The following is an 18,021-nucleotide window of genomic DNA, read 5'->3' on the forward strand; positions in this document are numbered from 1 at the left end:
AACAAGTGTTCAGGATTTGATCAAACAGTACATTTCATATGACAATACATAAGTTTCTCAGAAATATACTCAATATATGAGCTCTATACTCCAACCTGTAAAAATATAGAAAGGAGAATATTTTAGACAAAGTTCTAAAATAACAAGTATTTTATTTTAAAGATACAGAAGGATTAATGTAATTTCAGTGAATAATAATTAATTCATGAACAGCACTAATTAAAAGTCTATCCAAGTTTCAGTTCAGTTTCAGTTCAGTGGGACACTTAAATTTTATCTACTTAAGCGCTATTTCTTTCACTACTCTCAACTACTGTGCTAATTATCAACCTTCTTCAAATTTCCACTCTCAATTTACTCATGTCCAACACATATTCAAATCAGCATTCATGATCTTGCATGATACTGGTGCTAGAAGTTAAACATGAACAATCACATAAAACACATTGTAAATAGTAAATCACCCATCCTTGAAACCTTGAAAGTATGTACTACTCAGAGCAGCAGAACTAAACCCAGAAACTTGTCTGCTAGTTTATAGAACTCATCCCACAGTCCTTCCTCATCACAAACACAGTGTCATTAGTCCTTTAAGCAACTCCTTTCAGGATCCATTGACTTACAGACTTTATTAGTTATTAACATACCAAAGAAACTATTTTGATAACATTCTGTAGCTATAAAGAGCTGTTCTTTATCTCTAGCATTCATATGTTTAGTGAAACACAGAATCCAATAGGAGTTTTCTATGCTCTCGTAATAATTTTATTCACATTTTTCTCTCTCAGGCAAATTAGAGTTTTTACCAGACTGGAAGTTCTATGAGACCGCACTTTTGCTGAGTTTCTAAGTAAACAGACCAGATTGTCCAGATTCTCCTTACTATGGGCAGCTCGTACTTGATCTCCCTGTAATTTTCATCCTTCTTAACAGAAATCAACAGGGTCTTTCTGAGGAAGACTCAAAGTCTTGTTTGCCTGACACCAGTCACACGATACTGCTGAAGGGATCTAGAGGTGCAGATGAACTTGGCAGCAAGTTCAATTGTACTAATTCGGTTACCCCAAATACAGTATGGAAAAAAAGCATTCACAAGTGATGTGGGCAGCTGGTGTATACAGGTGGGCTTAAGATTAAATTAAATATCTCTCAAAGTTCTGTGCAGTCACCACCCCACTGTTTTAAATGAGGCAACATTGTGGTATATTTACCCAAAAGGTGTGTGAAAATACATTAGAAATGCACATAGGGAGAACTCTTTGTTTATACAGAAGACAAAACATTTTAAGACTCATTTCAAACACAAGGGATATAAAGTCAAACACAAAAGTAGCACGCACTCATAGCTATTTAGTTATAGCAGCAGGTATCACTTCCCTCTTCAGCAGTTCTAGTCTTCTTTTGCCAAGCACCAGCTCATCAAAAACTAATAATACAGAACCTACGCAAAGCAATGTCAGAGACAAAGCCCCAAATTCCTTTTCTTCCGTGATTTTTTTTTATACTTGTTTTCAGATGTCATACACTCCTGTTGTGTATTCCTTAAACATACTAAAAAAATGCATGTTATCTTTTTATTAAAAAATGATAGCAGAAAAAGACAACATTTAGATACTCTAAAATGTATTTCTAGAACTGCAGCAAGTACTCTGATAAGATCTTTTAAACAAATAATTGAGTTTTTCCTTACCTCTCTAAGATGCATGTTTTCCTTCTCCTTCTGATCTAAAATCACTTCTAAATGATTAACCTGAGATTCAGCCTCTGCCATCCTTCGAGTTCTCTCATTGTCATCTTCCATTCCTTTAGATGGCAAACCTTTACTCTGCAACATTTCCAGCAGCTTTTTTATTGATTCATCTCTGGCATTTAGCGTTTGCTTTTGTGTTTCAATCCTAAGCTCCATTTCTTCTAGAGTTTTCCTCAACAGGAAGAGCTCTTTAGCTTGTCTATCATGTTCCGCTTGAAGTCTTCGGAAATTCTCCTCTGTGAGCTCAATAGTAAAATGCTCAGCCCCTCGGTTTCCACTTTCTTGCTGAAGAAGATGGTTAAGGTCTCTCTGGGTTCTAAGCTCATCTTGAAGTGCCTGGATTGTCATTTGCAGATGCTGCAATTAAGAAAACAAAGGGGGGAAAAAAATCAATTCAGGTTCTGAATGTAGGATTAGTCTTCGATTAAACAGTTGTTGTATGCTACTACAAAAACTCTTTGGAATCAGTGATGAAAGTATAACAAATCAGCTTATAAAATAGAAAATGCATGTGACTATTTGTAATGATCTTTCAAATGCTTCTAGAAAACAAAAAAAATGACAACACCACACACACAATAGTGTCAGCTACAGATAAACAGCAAAGAAAGGCAAACCAACAAACCCAAACACTAGGCAGTGACGTATCCATTAGTAGAGTCAATACATACCCACAAAGCCGAAAGACTATTTCATGCTTTCTACATTCATTCATAGACTAAAGGTAATTCTGCCCTTCGTGTTGCCCAACTGTACTGTTGTTTAGAAAGTCAATCAAAGCACTCGCTATAATTGATGAGGGTTTAGGGAGAGACCGAGTTGGGGCTGGTTGGTTTTGTTTTTTTCTTTCAGAAACTAAAGCAATGAACATGTTTAGTGAACAGCATTACTGTATCTCTAACAAGCAAACAAAAAAGCACAATGAACAATACTGAATTTGAAAAATAAATTGACTGCAAATAGTGGACAAACCTTTGTTCTCCTGGCATCCAAAAACTGAACAGCATGGTAAATGAAAAAATGAAGCAAAATCAACATAAATAAAGGTCAGATGCAAGCGAAGGAGATTCAACAGAAAGAACTGAATTCAACAAAAAGTACTTTCAACAGAAAAAATAATTTTATTGAGTCACACAGAAAGGCAGCAACGACTTCACAGTACTGAAATATGCAAATCTAAACTACAGACAGACTTTACTCAATAGACGTAACAAAAATACATATTAGAAGTCATTAATCCCATAATGAATAGTAACAATCCTATTTTACCTTACTCTTCTATTACACTATGAAGTTTTCAAAACACAGCAACTTGTCCTAAAATAGCTGTGCTACATGACAGTACAGGGGTATTTCCCTGTTTAAGAGGTAAATCTTGCAATCCTTATTCAACACAAAGTCAAAGAAGTCTTGCCCATTTTAAGGTTCGTTGGAACAAAGATAATTGTACTAAATTATAATCTGAAATTAATATCATGAACCATGTTTTTATATGATTGATTGTCTTTTTTCCCCCTCTCCTCTAGTCACTGTCTACACAGCATTTTGAATTTATAGAAATATCAATTCCTGAATAATCACACAGTCTGTACCAAATGTTATTTAATTGCAGGAATTAGATTACTTAAATGTATGGCACCAGACTCTTTTGCATTAATGGATATTCTGCAACTCCACATTCTGAAAACAAGGAAACAAACCAATCTAAAAACCCCAAACAACAAAACAAAACCAGACAAAAAAAAAAACACCAGTACACACAACCAACAACAAATCACACACTGAAAAAACACACCCCAAAACAAAAAAAAACCACAAAGCCTCACTATTTATTTACATGAACTACCACAACATTTCTTAACATGAGCTCAGTGTTAGTAAGGCTTCTTCACTCCTCTGATGCTACCTTCATGTTCAGCACAATTACACCTAAAGCTGTCAGTTTGTAACAATAATTTCAACTAAATGAAAAATCTGAAGAAAATAACCTATTGAAATAATCTCTTACCCGTTACTTCAAATGGAATAAAAACTATCACTACTGTAGAATTCTGTAGTTAGACACTGAGTCTGCTCTACCATTAAATGGCACTGTTTTAATAAATACACAGATCTTAATTGCATCTTATTAGGCATACACTCGGTTGGCACTGTACAAATGTAGGCTACTCAGCTACTGCCCTGCTTTTATTTAATGGTAATTCTGACATTTCTTAATCTCATAATCTTTTTAATTATTTATATAAACTTTAAAGCTCCCAATAAACTGCAATCTCCTCTAGATGTAGCAATTTTCTCACTTTAAATCTAGCAACATACTGGGTGTTTATGACCCCAAGACTGACAGTGTTAGCACAGAAATTCAGTGCATAAATCCAAATTTTCAAATACTACAGAAATTATATGCAATTATTATCATGAGTGAGTTAATTAACAAAAACAAGGGAAGGCAATGACAAACAGGGACAGATGATGCAAAGTAAACAGAATTAATCCCATTTCTTTTTAGATGCTTTTTCATTATGTTAAGTCACAGGGACAATTTTTCTAGATTACCTTAAGCAGCCATTAGAGTAGCTTTGCACTGATTCCAAACTAAATAACGTCTTGCATTAGAGAATATGGATTTACTGTATTCTCTAATCCCTTGTAGCGCTGTAACACTGAAAAGGTGGAGGACAATAGATGCTTGAAATTACCGAATTAAAAGTTTTTCGGGTTTTATTAAAGAGACTGCAAGTTCTTTCTACAAGAAAATGTTCTTCTTCACTAACGTTACAGCAGAAATTCAGATGAAATTCTGGTTTAACCATATTAAGAAAAGAAAGAAGAAAACCAAAAACCACCTTCACATTATATGGCATTCTTCAATATATGACTACTGCAATGCAAAAGACAAGGAGCCGGTAAAAGTAAAATCTCACTTTTATTAAAAAGTGAAATCTTAGAAAAAAAAATAGGACAGACACCACAAATGATATATTGGAATATTTCTACCCTCATCTTTGAGGCTCTTTTAGCTTAGCTGATAATATTGCTAGTTCCTTTAAGATTACACTCAATAGTTTGTTTCAGTGGCATGAATGGTCTTTAGCTAAGCAAAAAGAAACTAATCTATAAAATATTTAAAATGTAAGACAAAAATAAAACCAAATTTAACATACATGTTGCTAACTTTCAGCCCTTCTTAATGCAAGCCGTAAAAGTCAAAACTGTTGGATGAATACACGAGTAAGTTACAGGGACTCAAAGAGCACATCTGGTAAGATAAACGAGACAACTTCCTTCTCTGTTCTAAAGCAATCAGTTCTCTACGAGGCTTTTCAGTTCTACCCGTAATCATGTTTGTCACTGAGCACAACAGTAGTTGTGGCTGGCTCTGTAAATACATTGAAACCAACAGCCTCAACTGTGGCAGACTACTGCTACAACATAAGAGAACCCATCTTTGTGCACCTTCAAGACTTAGAATTCTTTGAACATGATGGACCAGATTTGACTTGTGCTGGCATAGATTTTTTTATCTGCAGCTAGCTAAGAAAAGGAAAGAACAGATGTTGTGAGGGTGGAAAGAAATTGTATAATTAATTGCAGTGGAGGAGGAATGTAGGAGTGCTGTGAGTATCTGTCACACTGCTGTGATTACACAGATGTAGAACTTAAAGGGATTTTAAAAAATAGACAAGATATGTAATTTTTTTAATAATTTCTATTAATAACAGACCAGTTGACTAGAAATATTCCCGTGCTAGTTTCTTGATAGATAAATTTTCTTATTTTTTTCATTCCTTCCCTGTAGTCTGAATCTAAGAGACAATCCACGGAACTGCAGAGGAAGGTCCATTAATCTCCCTGAATTAAGCATAGTGCAGGTTTTCAAAATTTGCCCCCAGAACTTGAAAGAAAACTATGAAAGGAAGATGAATTAATGGCCCTTCAGAGATTCCATTTCATGCTCTACACAAGCAAGTCCCTCTAATCTGTGCCAACTGGCTATTGCCAAAGGAATTGCCTGCAGAAAACTGTCCTGCCACAGTATGCCTTGGGCCATAGCACATAAGGCACTTCCAGAGCACCCCAAAGCCTCAGATAGTTAGTGAGCAGCAGAGGAAAAACAAACCATAAGGAGGCTCACTGACCTAGAACTGTTAGTCCACCTACAGAAGTACATAGCTTCTCATACTTTGCACCATCACCTTGGCACCAAAAGCCAAAAACATGTTGAAGAATCCAGTCTCCTGTTGTGTAAAAAATGGCCTCCTACTAACTTAGAAGAAATTACAAAACTTGTGTAAGGTCAAGAAAGAAAGAAAAATATTAGAAATTATATCTGGGGCTGTCTTGACTAGGAAAGCCAATCTGAATGATTTGGTAGCAGAAAGCGGTCTTGGGCTATCAAGTGATGGATTTTGAAATATATATCCATCCATATACGATTTGCTAGTAGTTTCCTATAATGTAGTGATAACAAGCTAATTCTTCAGACATGAATCACTCAAGATGGAGCACCAGAATTGCTAAGGGATTCCGAGTATATTCTTTTCCACCTAAGTAAATTGGTACAGCACTATGACTAAAGGGGCTGGTGGCAAGATCATCCAGTCAATTTGAAACAACTATTTCTGTAGCCATCAAAGACGATTTCTTGATTTTGGTGCTTTATTGAAAGAGTTATAGCTACTTTGTTGGACTTGGGTGCTTCTTTCCCCACTCACTCAATGCCTCAATCCACCCTCTCACTCCCACTGCCTTTTTATTGTCCTCAAAAACAATTGCCATTTTTGCTGTCATGAACAGTGATGCTTATTTTGGCTGAAACTTTTATTTAACTGTGCTCATGTATTAAGCCATTTTAAAGTGCAAAATTCATTCTACTTATTTATTCCAATTGTTTTGTTTTCACTGCTTATTCTTTTTTTATTCTTTAATGGAAAAAAACTAATTTGAGCTATTTTGTTCTGTACCCTCAATACCGTGCTTTGCAAGTTAAATAAAATCTTTGCCATGACATTGAAATCTGCATTTCTTCATACAGACATTACATTTAATCTGAACTATCAGACTTCATTACTATTCAAGTCAGCTTCCCTGGGTCATCTCTCACATATTTTGGTGAAAGATAAGATCAGAAAGCCAAGGTATTGTCTAAAAACTGGGAGTCATTGTATAAAAACTCATCTCCACTTATAACCGAGGGATAACTCTAGGCTAAAACATTTTAGTACTAAAGTTTCATAGTAGTTTTGCACCCAATTCTTAAGACACAATCTATAAATATATTCCTTGCCCAATTCCCTGGTTTGCTGTGGGCACCCAGATGTCATTTTCCATTTATTTCCTTTGCTTTGCTGTTTGCCATAAGTAGGCCTGCTACCACAGATACAGTTTGTCATTATGTCAAATAGTATTTCTTTGTAACAGATATTTACAGTACCACAAATTCATCTCTAAACTGAAGTTCACTTGTTAATTTGAAGTATTCTGGGGCAGAAAAAAAATAAATGGCACATCTGAAATCTCTCCCTACAACACTTTCCACCTGCCTTCCACTACATTTCTCCAGCATAGCCCATGCTATGGTGTATTTTTTCAGTGGACGATTTCTGATATTTATCAGCCAGCTTTAACCAAAATCAGAAGACAGTCTTATCTCTGTGGAGACAGAGCACACTTCACCTCTGCCCACACTTACCAATATGAACTCATTTATGCTGTTTTCTGTATAAAGTAGTCAGTATCTCAGGGGCAAAAATTCAGTACCACCTTCCTCATCGATTTCTTGATGGTACTATTGGTACTGGTACTATTACAGCTCTTAAACAGACCTTCAAAGATAAACGTTAGGCATTTGTATTCTCAGACAAGGTAACTATATCCGGTGACAAATCCTCCACCCTAATGCACTGCAGTTATCCAAAATTCTTTTCTTGCCTGGATAAACAATTTCCGCTCTTTTAGGGGATTGAAGCAGTTAAGGCTCTCTAAGAAAGCTTTTAGACCATTTGGGACCATAAACCTTTACTGTCCCCACACGATCTCTCATATGATCTAGGCTTTACAGAACTCATCCTTTTGACTGGTATTCTGACTGCCCATGGTTTATCAGAGATGAGCAGAATCTCAATCCTACAACTAATGCCACGAGTAACTACAGTCATAGAACAGAATCCCCAGAGCTTATCATCACAGCAGAAGTTTAGGAAAATGCAAAAGCACTCAAGTCCTTTTCCAAAGAACACACACACCCCAAATCCCACTGTTAATGAAGATGTACAAGATGAAAAGCAAAACAAAAAGCAAAACTACACATCATTTCTAGTTCTCTTCTGCTCATAAACCAGCAGATTTCCAGTTATCTCCTCAGTCTTTTCTTTAAGGGGAACAACAAGTTTGCAATTCTGCTGATGCATTGTCTGGTACTTCTGGAAACTCTCAGTTTTGGGATTGCTTTCTCTGCTGTTAAAACTTTCCCACTAAAAAAAGATTTAACTCAATAGCATAAACATATCTCTGCAATAATAATCACTAGCTTTCAGAACGGGGGAAATTGCAGTAAATTGTCATGTATTTTCAATATGTTCTATGTGGAGATAATACCTGCAGACACACACAAAGCTCTTAAATCTTTGGGGGGGTGGAATCTTTCTTAAAACTCAATGAGCAAAGTGTTGTTCATCTACAAACCGTTGCACTATATATTTAGAAACAATCAAAACTGTTCATTTTATTTCAACCAAAAAAAAGGAGGAAATTCAGAGTAAAAAAACCAACTTTCTAACCATACCCTTTGAATGCAGCCACTAGAAAAATCTGACAATTTCAAGTACAGCTTTTAGTAAGTCAATAATAAAAACAGTGATAAATCAGGTTTCCAATTTCAACCTCTCCCTGCTATATTTTAATCAGACAAAATACCTAAAAGAGCAGTCTTCAGCTTCCAGTTTTTTTCTTTACTAGGAATAGTACTGCCAGTTGATTAACCATAATACATAATGGCTTCCTATTGAAATAATTCGACAAGAAGCCTTACAATTACGTGTTCTGCTACAGTTAAGAAATCAATATAGACATTTCAGTAGCTGCAATCAAAACAGTGTTCAGTTAGATCCAACAGAGAAAAATGATGCCTCACAAAGCAAGAGGACCATCTGGAAAGCTATTTCATCCCGAGTTACTGAAGTACAGATCAGCAAGGAAAAGAAATCATTACAGACACATTTAGGGCTCAAACAGTCTATGCAGTTCACAAAAATATGCTTTTATAAGTTGGAAGACTTTGGTTTCACAGTAAACTTTTTCAAATCTCTATTTGTTCTTGCAAAATTTCATAGGAGTATATTCTTGTTTATGGCCTGAATCCACCTTAAGGAGTAAAATGAATCTGCAATTATTAAGACTTCCCACAAGATGGCACTAAATCCATATCCTGCAGAAAATATTATCCATCATAGAAACGCAAAGAAAAAGCTATGGTCACAGTCCTAAAATAAAAAGAGTCACTAACTTTCTGTAAGAACTAGAAGTTGCACGTACGGAAAAATAAAATTAACAGCCTAAGCCAGGCCTTGTCTTAAAAGAAATATCCATTTTCCCCTCCAACTTCAACAACTCGGGGTAACTGGGGACAGGGCCAAGACATGTATACACACACCCCTTCGGTGTGTATATATGTACACACTTACATGTTCTTAATACATGAAGATATGTATCTGTACATGTATAAAAGTAAATAAAATCCAAACATCTGTTCCTCAATGTATAATACACAAAAGTATCTGTAGCACCTGAAAATCCAACCCCAAGTCTGAAACCAGATTTTACCCATTAAAAAGCAAACATGACACACAACTGAACTGAAAATCCAGGAACAAAATGCCCTCTAATGTGGAGCACTCCAACTGCATAGCCAAGTACCCTCACTAGAATTACCGCAAAAAAACATCTAATTTGGAGCACTTCAAGTGTATAACCAAGTATTCACACCAGAACTACTTTAGGGAAAACAATGGGGATGCATAAACAATAATACTGTTCAAAGAGAAACCAAAGCATTATTAAGTCTGGAACTTCGCTTTAAATCTGAAGTTTAAAACCTTAACTCGTAGGCTGACTTATCATTAGTCAGAAACAGAAACTATTTTTTCCCAAAACTATAAGGCCAAGTGAAAAATAAAAACAAACCATTTAATCTCTGATTTGCAGTTAGCACTTAACAACATATTGAGTTAACCTTAGCTCTTTGTTCCACATTCTGATACCAAATCAGAATATTTCTAAGCAAGAAATTATTTCATTCCCCTGGTTACACTAACACAAGTCAGTCAGCGCTGAAATCATTTGCACTGCAAACACTAACAGTCAGATGCAGTGTTTCCTACTTGCATGTTTAAAATATGGAACAGCTTTCATTCCCAAGAAGCAATTTCAAATATAGTACAGCTGCCTACATCAAAGAACGGTTAAATCTGTATGTCTTCCTAAACACCATTCAACACACTGTACTGCACAAAATACTTAATAAGACTTTTAACTAGGCAGTTTATTTATGGTTTTGAGTACACAGACTTAGACATGATTATAATGCCTATTGTATATTTCTGTGGGAAAAAAAGTATCAAACTAATGGTACAATTTTGAAACTAATGCACAAATTGCAAGAAACTTCTCAGCTAGGACTACAGATCCACTATTAAGCCACTACAGGGGAGTAAGTATTTCATTTTAAACTACTATTACTAACATTCTTACAGCTATGGGTTTTCCCCCCCCCCCCCTTCATCCTTTTCTCTCCTTATATACTGGTAGATTCTTTTTCCCCCAAGTACACAGCACAACCTTAATCACTACAGGACTGAAATAGGAGTGTATCCATATGCTGGTCCACAATTCAGTAGTGGCTCAAACTCACAAAGTGCCCAGAAGCCTCCAGGGAGCCTTTCGTTGCCAACTGCAATTAAATAAACAGATACTACAGGTCATTTGGGGCCAACTGCATTCTACTGTGCTGAATTTTAAATTGTTAGCACTATCTTTTCTGCCAACAGTCCAACAGTCTACTGTATCGTACTTTCTTATTTCTTAAACTGCTTTTAAGTAAGCATGCTGTAAGACTTCCATTTATAGAGCTATCAAAAAAAGAAAGAAGTTAAAGCTCTGCAACTACTTTTCAACAGAACACAATACAAATTTATTAAGGCAAGAAAAAAGTAAAGCGATTGCAGGATCAGGTTTGTGCTCCAAGCCTTATATTCACAAAAAGCAATGCAAGCTCCACAAGCACACCACTAATACTGATTTCCTTTCAACCACTCCACACCTGCAGATAACACCACCACAAGATCTATGGGGTGGGTAAGGCATTTTAGAGCCACCTTGGAGTGCAAAAGGCTCATTTAGTTGTAAATGCTAGGGGGTTTTTTTTCCCCCCCAAATCACATGCTTACACATCTGTTGGCTATATAATGCAAACTCATTGCAGTTTAAGTACAGATTTGTGATCAGAATGAATATCCCCTTCAACACATCCTCTCCTAATCCCCAGTCTTTGCACTGTTTGACCAGAGAGGATTTGTTCTCTTCTGTATAAAAGGAGATGAGAATATAGAATCAATACTTATGTTGTCAACCAAAACACACCATGCATCCTGCTCAGTTAATGTCAACATCTGCCAATAACTCAATATAACATATAGACTCAACTTTTTAAGAAATAATGTAGCCTTATATCTTTCCACTTTCTAATTCATGCACAGATGCATCTTTATAATGGGATCATTTTATCTTACTCTTGAGCAGCACAGGAGACCGAGCATATTAACCAAAAGAACTGTCTTTGCAGCTTTCTATTTTGCTTGAATCTGTTTCCAATTCTTCTCTACTCTTCCATAATCCATGTTTCCTCTACGTTTTCCTATACATGTGCAACAAGTTCTCACTCCTATACCTGATTTACTTTGCTTAACACATTTTCCACTTTCAGCTTTCCTTTAACCCTAACTTTTCCAAATAAGGTTGTATTTTCAGTAGAATTCATACAGCAGCAAAATCTCAAACAAGATTACCTCTGTTATTGAGGGTAGGAGGGCTGTAACTTCCATAAGTACAGACACGGTGACTAGTAAAAATAAACAGAAAATAAACCAAAAACAGGCAGAATAAACTACTTTCCAATGTGATAGAATGATTTTAAAACCCCTTATATCTGAAGCAATTCAAATGTACAATAAACACCTCCTAGGTTAGGCAGAACATAATGCACCCCAGTATGCCTAGAACGTCTTCCACTGTCTGATGAACAAAGTGACATATTGTTCAGTATTTGAAGAAACACCACTAAATAAATCCACTTCACAAAGGCCGAAGTGATAGGATGCACTGTCATCACTTTGCGGCAAACCACCATACACATGTATATCCCTTCTTGGGGAGTTAAAAATCATGCCTTTTTCACAGTGTAACCTTTAAAGAGAAACTCCACTGAGATCATTGGGTTGCAAAGAAAACATCAAGTAACAATTATAAGTATCAGAAAAACTCAAATCTTCTTTGCTGCTTTAGATGTGCTTTTAACTTCACTTCTAAGATAAAAATAACTATAAAAGCGAACTAAGCTTTATGATTGAATGCAGCTAATCTACCAACTCCCATTAGAAAAACATTTGATTTAAACAGAAAGCTTCATGATCCTTTATTGGTTTTGTTTTGTAGTGTTGCAAATATCTACAAGTTTTAATATTTCTGCTATACATGCATTCAAAGACTGCACTGGCAAGTAAGACAGGTGTGCCCATACAAAATGTTTCTAAGGAAAACAGAAATATTTTTCTTCCTTTGAAGAACTGCTGGTTTTTCTGAATTCTGTCTCACAAGGATTGTCTCCTCCCCTGGCAGTGTTCAAAAAAACGTGTGGACATGGCACTTCAGGACATGGCTTAATAGACACTTCAGGACATGGTTTAGTGGTGTTACGCTGATGGTTGGACTTCATGACCTTAGAGGTTTTTTTCCAATCTTAATGATTCTATAGTTTCCATCCTGACTCTCATAAAAGTCTGAAAATAATATCGCAAACTCATAACTCACACATTGCTGTAATTAATCAGACTGCTTAGGTTCAGTACTGCGTTTCATTCATGTTCTTGTATCACTTCATTATTGTCAGATAAATTATTCTGATGCCTGATATCATCCAGATACCACACTAGAATTCTTTTGATAATTCTAGAGAAAACATACTTTCGTCAGCACATATTACTTATCTGGTAAACTGAAGACACTATTGAAAATGTAAAAGAAAATAACCAAAGGTAAAAATAATTTCTGAATTAAGGTTACATGATATACTTTTCTGTATAAAGGTGAAGGGAGATAAAGCTTCATTCTGTTCCTGTGCCAGCTGCTGCTTGTTGATCCTTAAATTCAAAGCCATTGCAGCAGGGCTGAAATCACAAGTGCTCCTCTCCCCACCACACCCTCATAGATTACATTGCAATTAAAAAAGAGCACTGCCACTAAAGAAAGAGCATGACAAGCAATATGATGCATTAAGTTTTATGCCATATTCCAAACTAGTCGTCATAATGCCTCCTCTTAGCCCAGCTATCACCATTGAGTCTTTATTATTCTTGCATCAAATCTATAAAAGCTGACTTCCAAGCCCTCCATTTCAAAGTCCTTCTCTAATAAACAAGAGAATCACCACTTTACAAGGTGATGTTTTCACGCCATATTCCTGGTAACAGAAACAGTACATTTCACTACTCTTGAACAGTTTTACATGTACTGATTGCACAGAAAAAAATAGTATTTCTAATGTTTCAATCAACTGCAATACTGCTGGAAGTAATAAAACATCAAATTATAAATCACTAATTTAGGGCCATCTAACTAAGAATTGCAAGAGTTCCTGCTACTTCTCACTCAATCTGTAAAGAAGTAAATGCATTTATGCCAAATTCTAGGAGGCAGACAGTAATGAAGATGGCTCCTTGAGGTGTAAAATCTGCATCAGAATTCTCTGATGCTATTCAGAGGACCAGAAAGCCCCATCCAAAGTACGTTCTTCTAGAGGAAGCCATATATCCTAAGTGAGAACTTGCACTATTCACTACAAAGAAAGAAAAACTGCACCTTAAGCCATTTAACGGATTACAATTAATACTTCTGAAGAAAATTGTTTGCTTTAACTGAAAAAACAAACAAAAGCTGGTTTAATTCTTTAAGTGTTATTTAATCTTTGTACAGTCAGAAATCTATCAGCTGAACAAGTTAAGCTCGTATATAGTCCTATGTTTAAAACGTCTGAAATAAGAGAAGACTTGGTTAACTAAAGAGTATTATTCAAATTAACTGACATGTTTTACTAGTGATGCATTAAAAAACCCCAACATTAAACACAACAGTGTTCTTTTGTGCTTCAGAGTAGACTTTCTTAATTGCAGTCTATATATCGAGTTGCAGCTAAAACTAGAAAATGGATTGATGACCACAGGCTAATTTACTTTTTTTCCAATTCACTCTACAGGAGGAAGATAAAGTTGCTGGTAACAACAGGACGCCATCCTACACATACTTAAGAGAAGTTCTTTCTACACAAGAAGAAATTAAGACCTCCTTCATTAGAAATTATGCTGCTTAGTGGTACGGAACTGTCAGCCAATGAGGTAGAGGTGCAAACAACAGAACAGCCAGTGTGTTCAGAGACAGAGGAAAAAAAGGAATAGGCATCAAAAAGCGTGATCAGAGAGTTAAGGACAGAGATTAAAAGTCCTAGAAGCAAGAATAAAATGGAGTTTAAAAGGTGTTACTCTACCTTTCATCTCTAATAGGAACACTTTCCAGAATGATGGCAGTGAAAACTGCAGTACAGGCTTTATTTTTCATACAATCAATTTCTGTACCTGATACAGAGACTTTAAATGATCACAGAGGAGAATAGAGGTGGTCAGTGGAACACTGTCCTTTTGCCAAGTCTTAAATCATTATCTCAGACAAAACAGGATAATCCTACAATGCTTTCCCTTCTCCTCCTGCTTCAATTCAATTCCTCTGTATTGTCATTAATTTACCTTAATCTATCAAAAAAACCAACCCCAAAAAGAAAAGATTACAGCTTTAAAATTGTAATTCGACTCACAAACATGAAGTAGTGATTTCATTGATGTCTAATGACCTGCAGCTCAAAAAAATTCAAGATGCAATGGAATAATGAACCACTTGCTATCACTCCTAACAAAAAAACCCTTTGCATTCAGTCTTTCTTAATATTCAGGCTCTGTCAAAGGTACTCGGGGTTTGGGTTTTTTTCATCTCCAAACTGTCTTCTTACTGAAATAACTTGAGCAGCTTCCAGGATTCATCTGTTGCACAGGCCCTTGCTGTAATATTCCCAGTTGTACTGGGAACACAAGTGCAGCCCTAGATATTGATTTTGTCTAATAGGATTAAAAAAAAGAAGTCTAGGCCACCTTTACTTTGAAACTTTGAGAACATGAAAAAAGCCTCTATAGAAAAGAGTGTCTTAAAATAGCACTCTTGTCATTTCTACTGCCAAAAACCTTAGTAAAACATCTTAGACTTTCTAGAGAGGATTTTTTCCTTTGATAAACAGACCGTATAGAAATCCCAAGTGCAATCCATATTCAATACGAATCAAATATCTAAGCATGATAATGTGATTAACTATTCAATTTGCCTCTGTGTTCTAAACTGTTAATCACAACAAACACTTATTGACAAAGCGAGTTCTAGAAGAGACCCCAAGCACTTTTTTGTTATTGATGACTTTTAAAGATAAAGGCTGTCCATTTGAGAATAAAACACACCTTTTCCTTGTATGCACATTTATACACGAAAATCTTGTTAACCACAGTACAAATGCACACACATATCCGGTTTAGCCTCACCCTTTTTCACCTCAGTTCATTCAAATCCCAGAAGCTGTCTCTATGTTACAGTGCCATTGATTCAGATTATTTCTCTTTACATTGTGGAAACTGAAAATTAGCTGTGAGACAAAACAGTAGAAGGATACCCACATAGTCCACTGGTCAAAAAAATTCCCTTGGAAAGAGTAACAGGAGATGCTATCGCCACTGCAGGGCTCTGTTGGCTCTCTTCAGTTACAGAGAGATGGAAAAAGAACCCTCCTGAAGAAAAATATTTTTTTTAGCATTCACATCTACATCAAGTTCACAATGCTTTATTGTCTATGAGCCTCAAGCTCTTTAATTCTGTAGACCTTCCTCCTCTTTATGGGAAGGAAGTAAAAATGCCAAATAAAGTAATTTCATAATCAATTCATATTTCCAAGGAACTGTTCTGTGATTACTTCTCTAATCACAGCTGCATCATTTATTTTTGACTATCACTAAACAGAATCAAGGAGGAAACAGCTCCAGACACTTCAAAAAAAAAACAAAGAAAAACTGTACATTTTATTACTTCTGTAACCAAATGAACATTTTCTTCTGTAGAATCTTTTATCACTTTCTCGCTCATAATATCTATAAAGAAAATTGCAACAGTCTTTATAAGTTCAGAGCAATGAGTTGGTAATTTCTCCGATAGTCTGGCAAGACACCTCCGGAACCTGGTGTCAGAGCTCTGTTCAGCTAAATTTAAATTTAACATAGAGTTTAAGAATAAATACTAATAATCAAGCTGCTTTCCTTAGAAATACTGTGCAACATCATGCCTGATTTTTTCTGTTTTAAATCCATTTTTAGAAGTTTGTTCAGAATAAAACAGTCCTAAAGTTATCTCAATAGTAGAGTTTGGTAGCTAAATACCTTCCTACAAAAGAAAGTGCACTTGTAGTTTTTGTTGTATTAAAATTGACTTTTATGAGACTAAATACCAGGAGGCTCTGATCTGAGGCCTGTTTAATTGCACAAATGAGAAAACTATTCAATAAATAAATCAACGCACTGTAGCTAGCTATTTTACCCAAATATAGCATACTTTCACCAGCCAGTATACATTTTTTTTCAGCAGAAATAATGTGAATATTTGCAATAGTTTAGGCTAATTAACTTGAGAAGGACATTGATGGCTCTTACTCCTCATTGGGAAGTATAAAAATCTAAGTTTACATGACGTAAGGCAAAAACATCAGAATGTGCTTATTAAAAAGTTAAAGAAGAAGGAAGCATTTTTGGTCTTTTGACTTTAAACTTAGCAACCCTTTTGACAGTTTTCCTTCCTCTGAAGGGGACATTACTGCCTCAGTTCAAATTCATGTATTAAATCAAAATCATTTCTGGCACTTTATACCTGGTGCCTTGGACTTAAAGCGCTTTCTAAGATAACTGGTACCCACTTAAAAAAAGCTTTGTCAGTAAAGGTCAGAATAATCCGGGCTAGATGGTATACCTCAACATTTTTATTTCCCCTACTAAAAAGTAGTCTTATTAAACCTAAATGAATTGTTTCCTAAAATCATCTTTAACTGATTCACTTGCCAGTTTTGATTTTAAGCATATATTTGATAGGGGCCACTCTTGTTTAGAAACTGACATTTTTTCAGTGTTTGAACAGCTTTTCTGAAGGGAGTTAACACTATGCCTGTACACAAGCGTATCTGCTGTAAGCTTACTCTCAATTAATTCGGGTTCAATATGAGTAAGGTTCCAGATAAAGTTGCCCTTCTGGGTGCTTTTTCTCTTGATTTGGAGACAGAAATCCTGGCTGAGAGAACTAGGATGAAAGAATGTCTGGAACACAGACTGATGTATATACCCAGACGATGTCACCATTGATTGATGACCTTATGTTATTTATGACTGTGATCACTCTGTTCTTATTAAGATCAGTCAAAGGTTCGGAATACCGTCCACACAGGCGATTTTAAACTTACAGACAGGGAGAGGTAACCACAGTATAATGGAGTTCAAATACAACTTAAATGCTTTCTTTTTCTGTGCTTTTATACAACAGAAGAGAAGCTTGTGATTGTCTGATGTAGTGAGAAAAGTTCTTACAGATCCAACAAAAAGAAAAAAAAAAACAAACAAACAACACCTTTGAGCCACCTTTTGAAGAAGGTTAAGAAACAGTGGGGCTCCCAAGTCAGACATCACATGATGTTTTAGTACTGGATCGAACAAACAAATCATACTGGAAACCTAGGGAAGAGTATAAAAGGCAAAAGCAGAGGGAGGTACAGCTTACTGTAGTCTTCAGCTCAAGGAGTTACAGGTCCAGATTGGGGATCTATGAGCTTAACAGTCCTTGAAACTTTTCAAGTCTATCTAATGACTTTTTAAATCCAT

General features: G+C 35.8%; 1 protein-coding gene across 17 annotated transcripts in view; it reads right to left on the minus strand.

The window, feature by feature from the left end:
- The window catches only part of ERC2 (ELKS/RAB6-interacting/CAST family member 2), a 416,897-nt gene that overhangs the window by 357,233 nt on the left and 41,643 nt on the right, over positions 1-18,021 (minus strand). For 13 of the 17 annotated variants that reach the window (XR_008451688.1, XR_008451687.1, XR_008451686.1 and 10 more), the window contains exons 3-4: positions 2,723-2,746; positions 1,691-2,107 (exon numbers count right to left, since the gene is read on the minus strand). Coding sequence is in view for 1 of the 17 variants with exons in the window: in XM_054076666.1 (XP_053932641.1) it covers positions 1,691-2,107; positions 2,723-2,746 (441 nt within the window). In the remaining 16 variants the exon portion in view is untranslated. The remainder of the gene's footprint in view (positions 1-1,690; positions 2,108-2,722; positions 2,747-18,021) is intronic. The other 4 variants (XR_008451680.1, XR_008451677.1, XR_008451684.1 and 1 more) reach the window with 1 other exon arrangement.

Source organism: Cuculus canorus, chromosome 11 (genome assembly GCF_017976375.1).
Source record: "Cuculus canorus isolate bCucCan1 chromosome 11, bCucCan1.pri, whole genome shotgun sequence".
NCBI classification, from domain to species: Eukaryota; Metazoa; Chordata; class Aves; order Cuculiformes; family Cuculidae; genus Cuculus; species Cuculus canorus.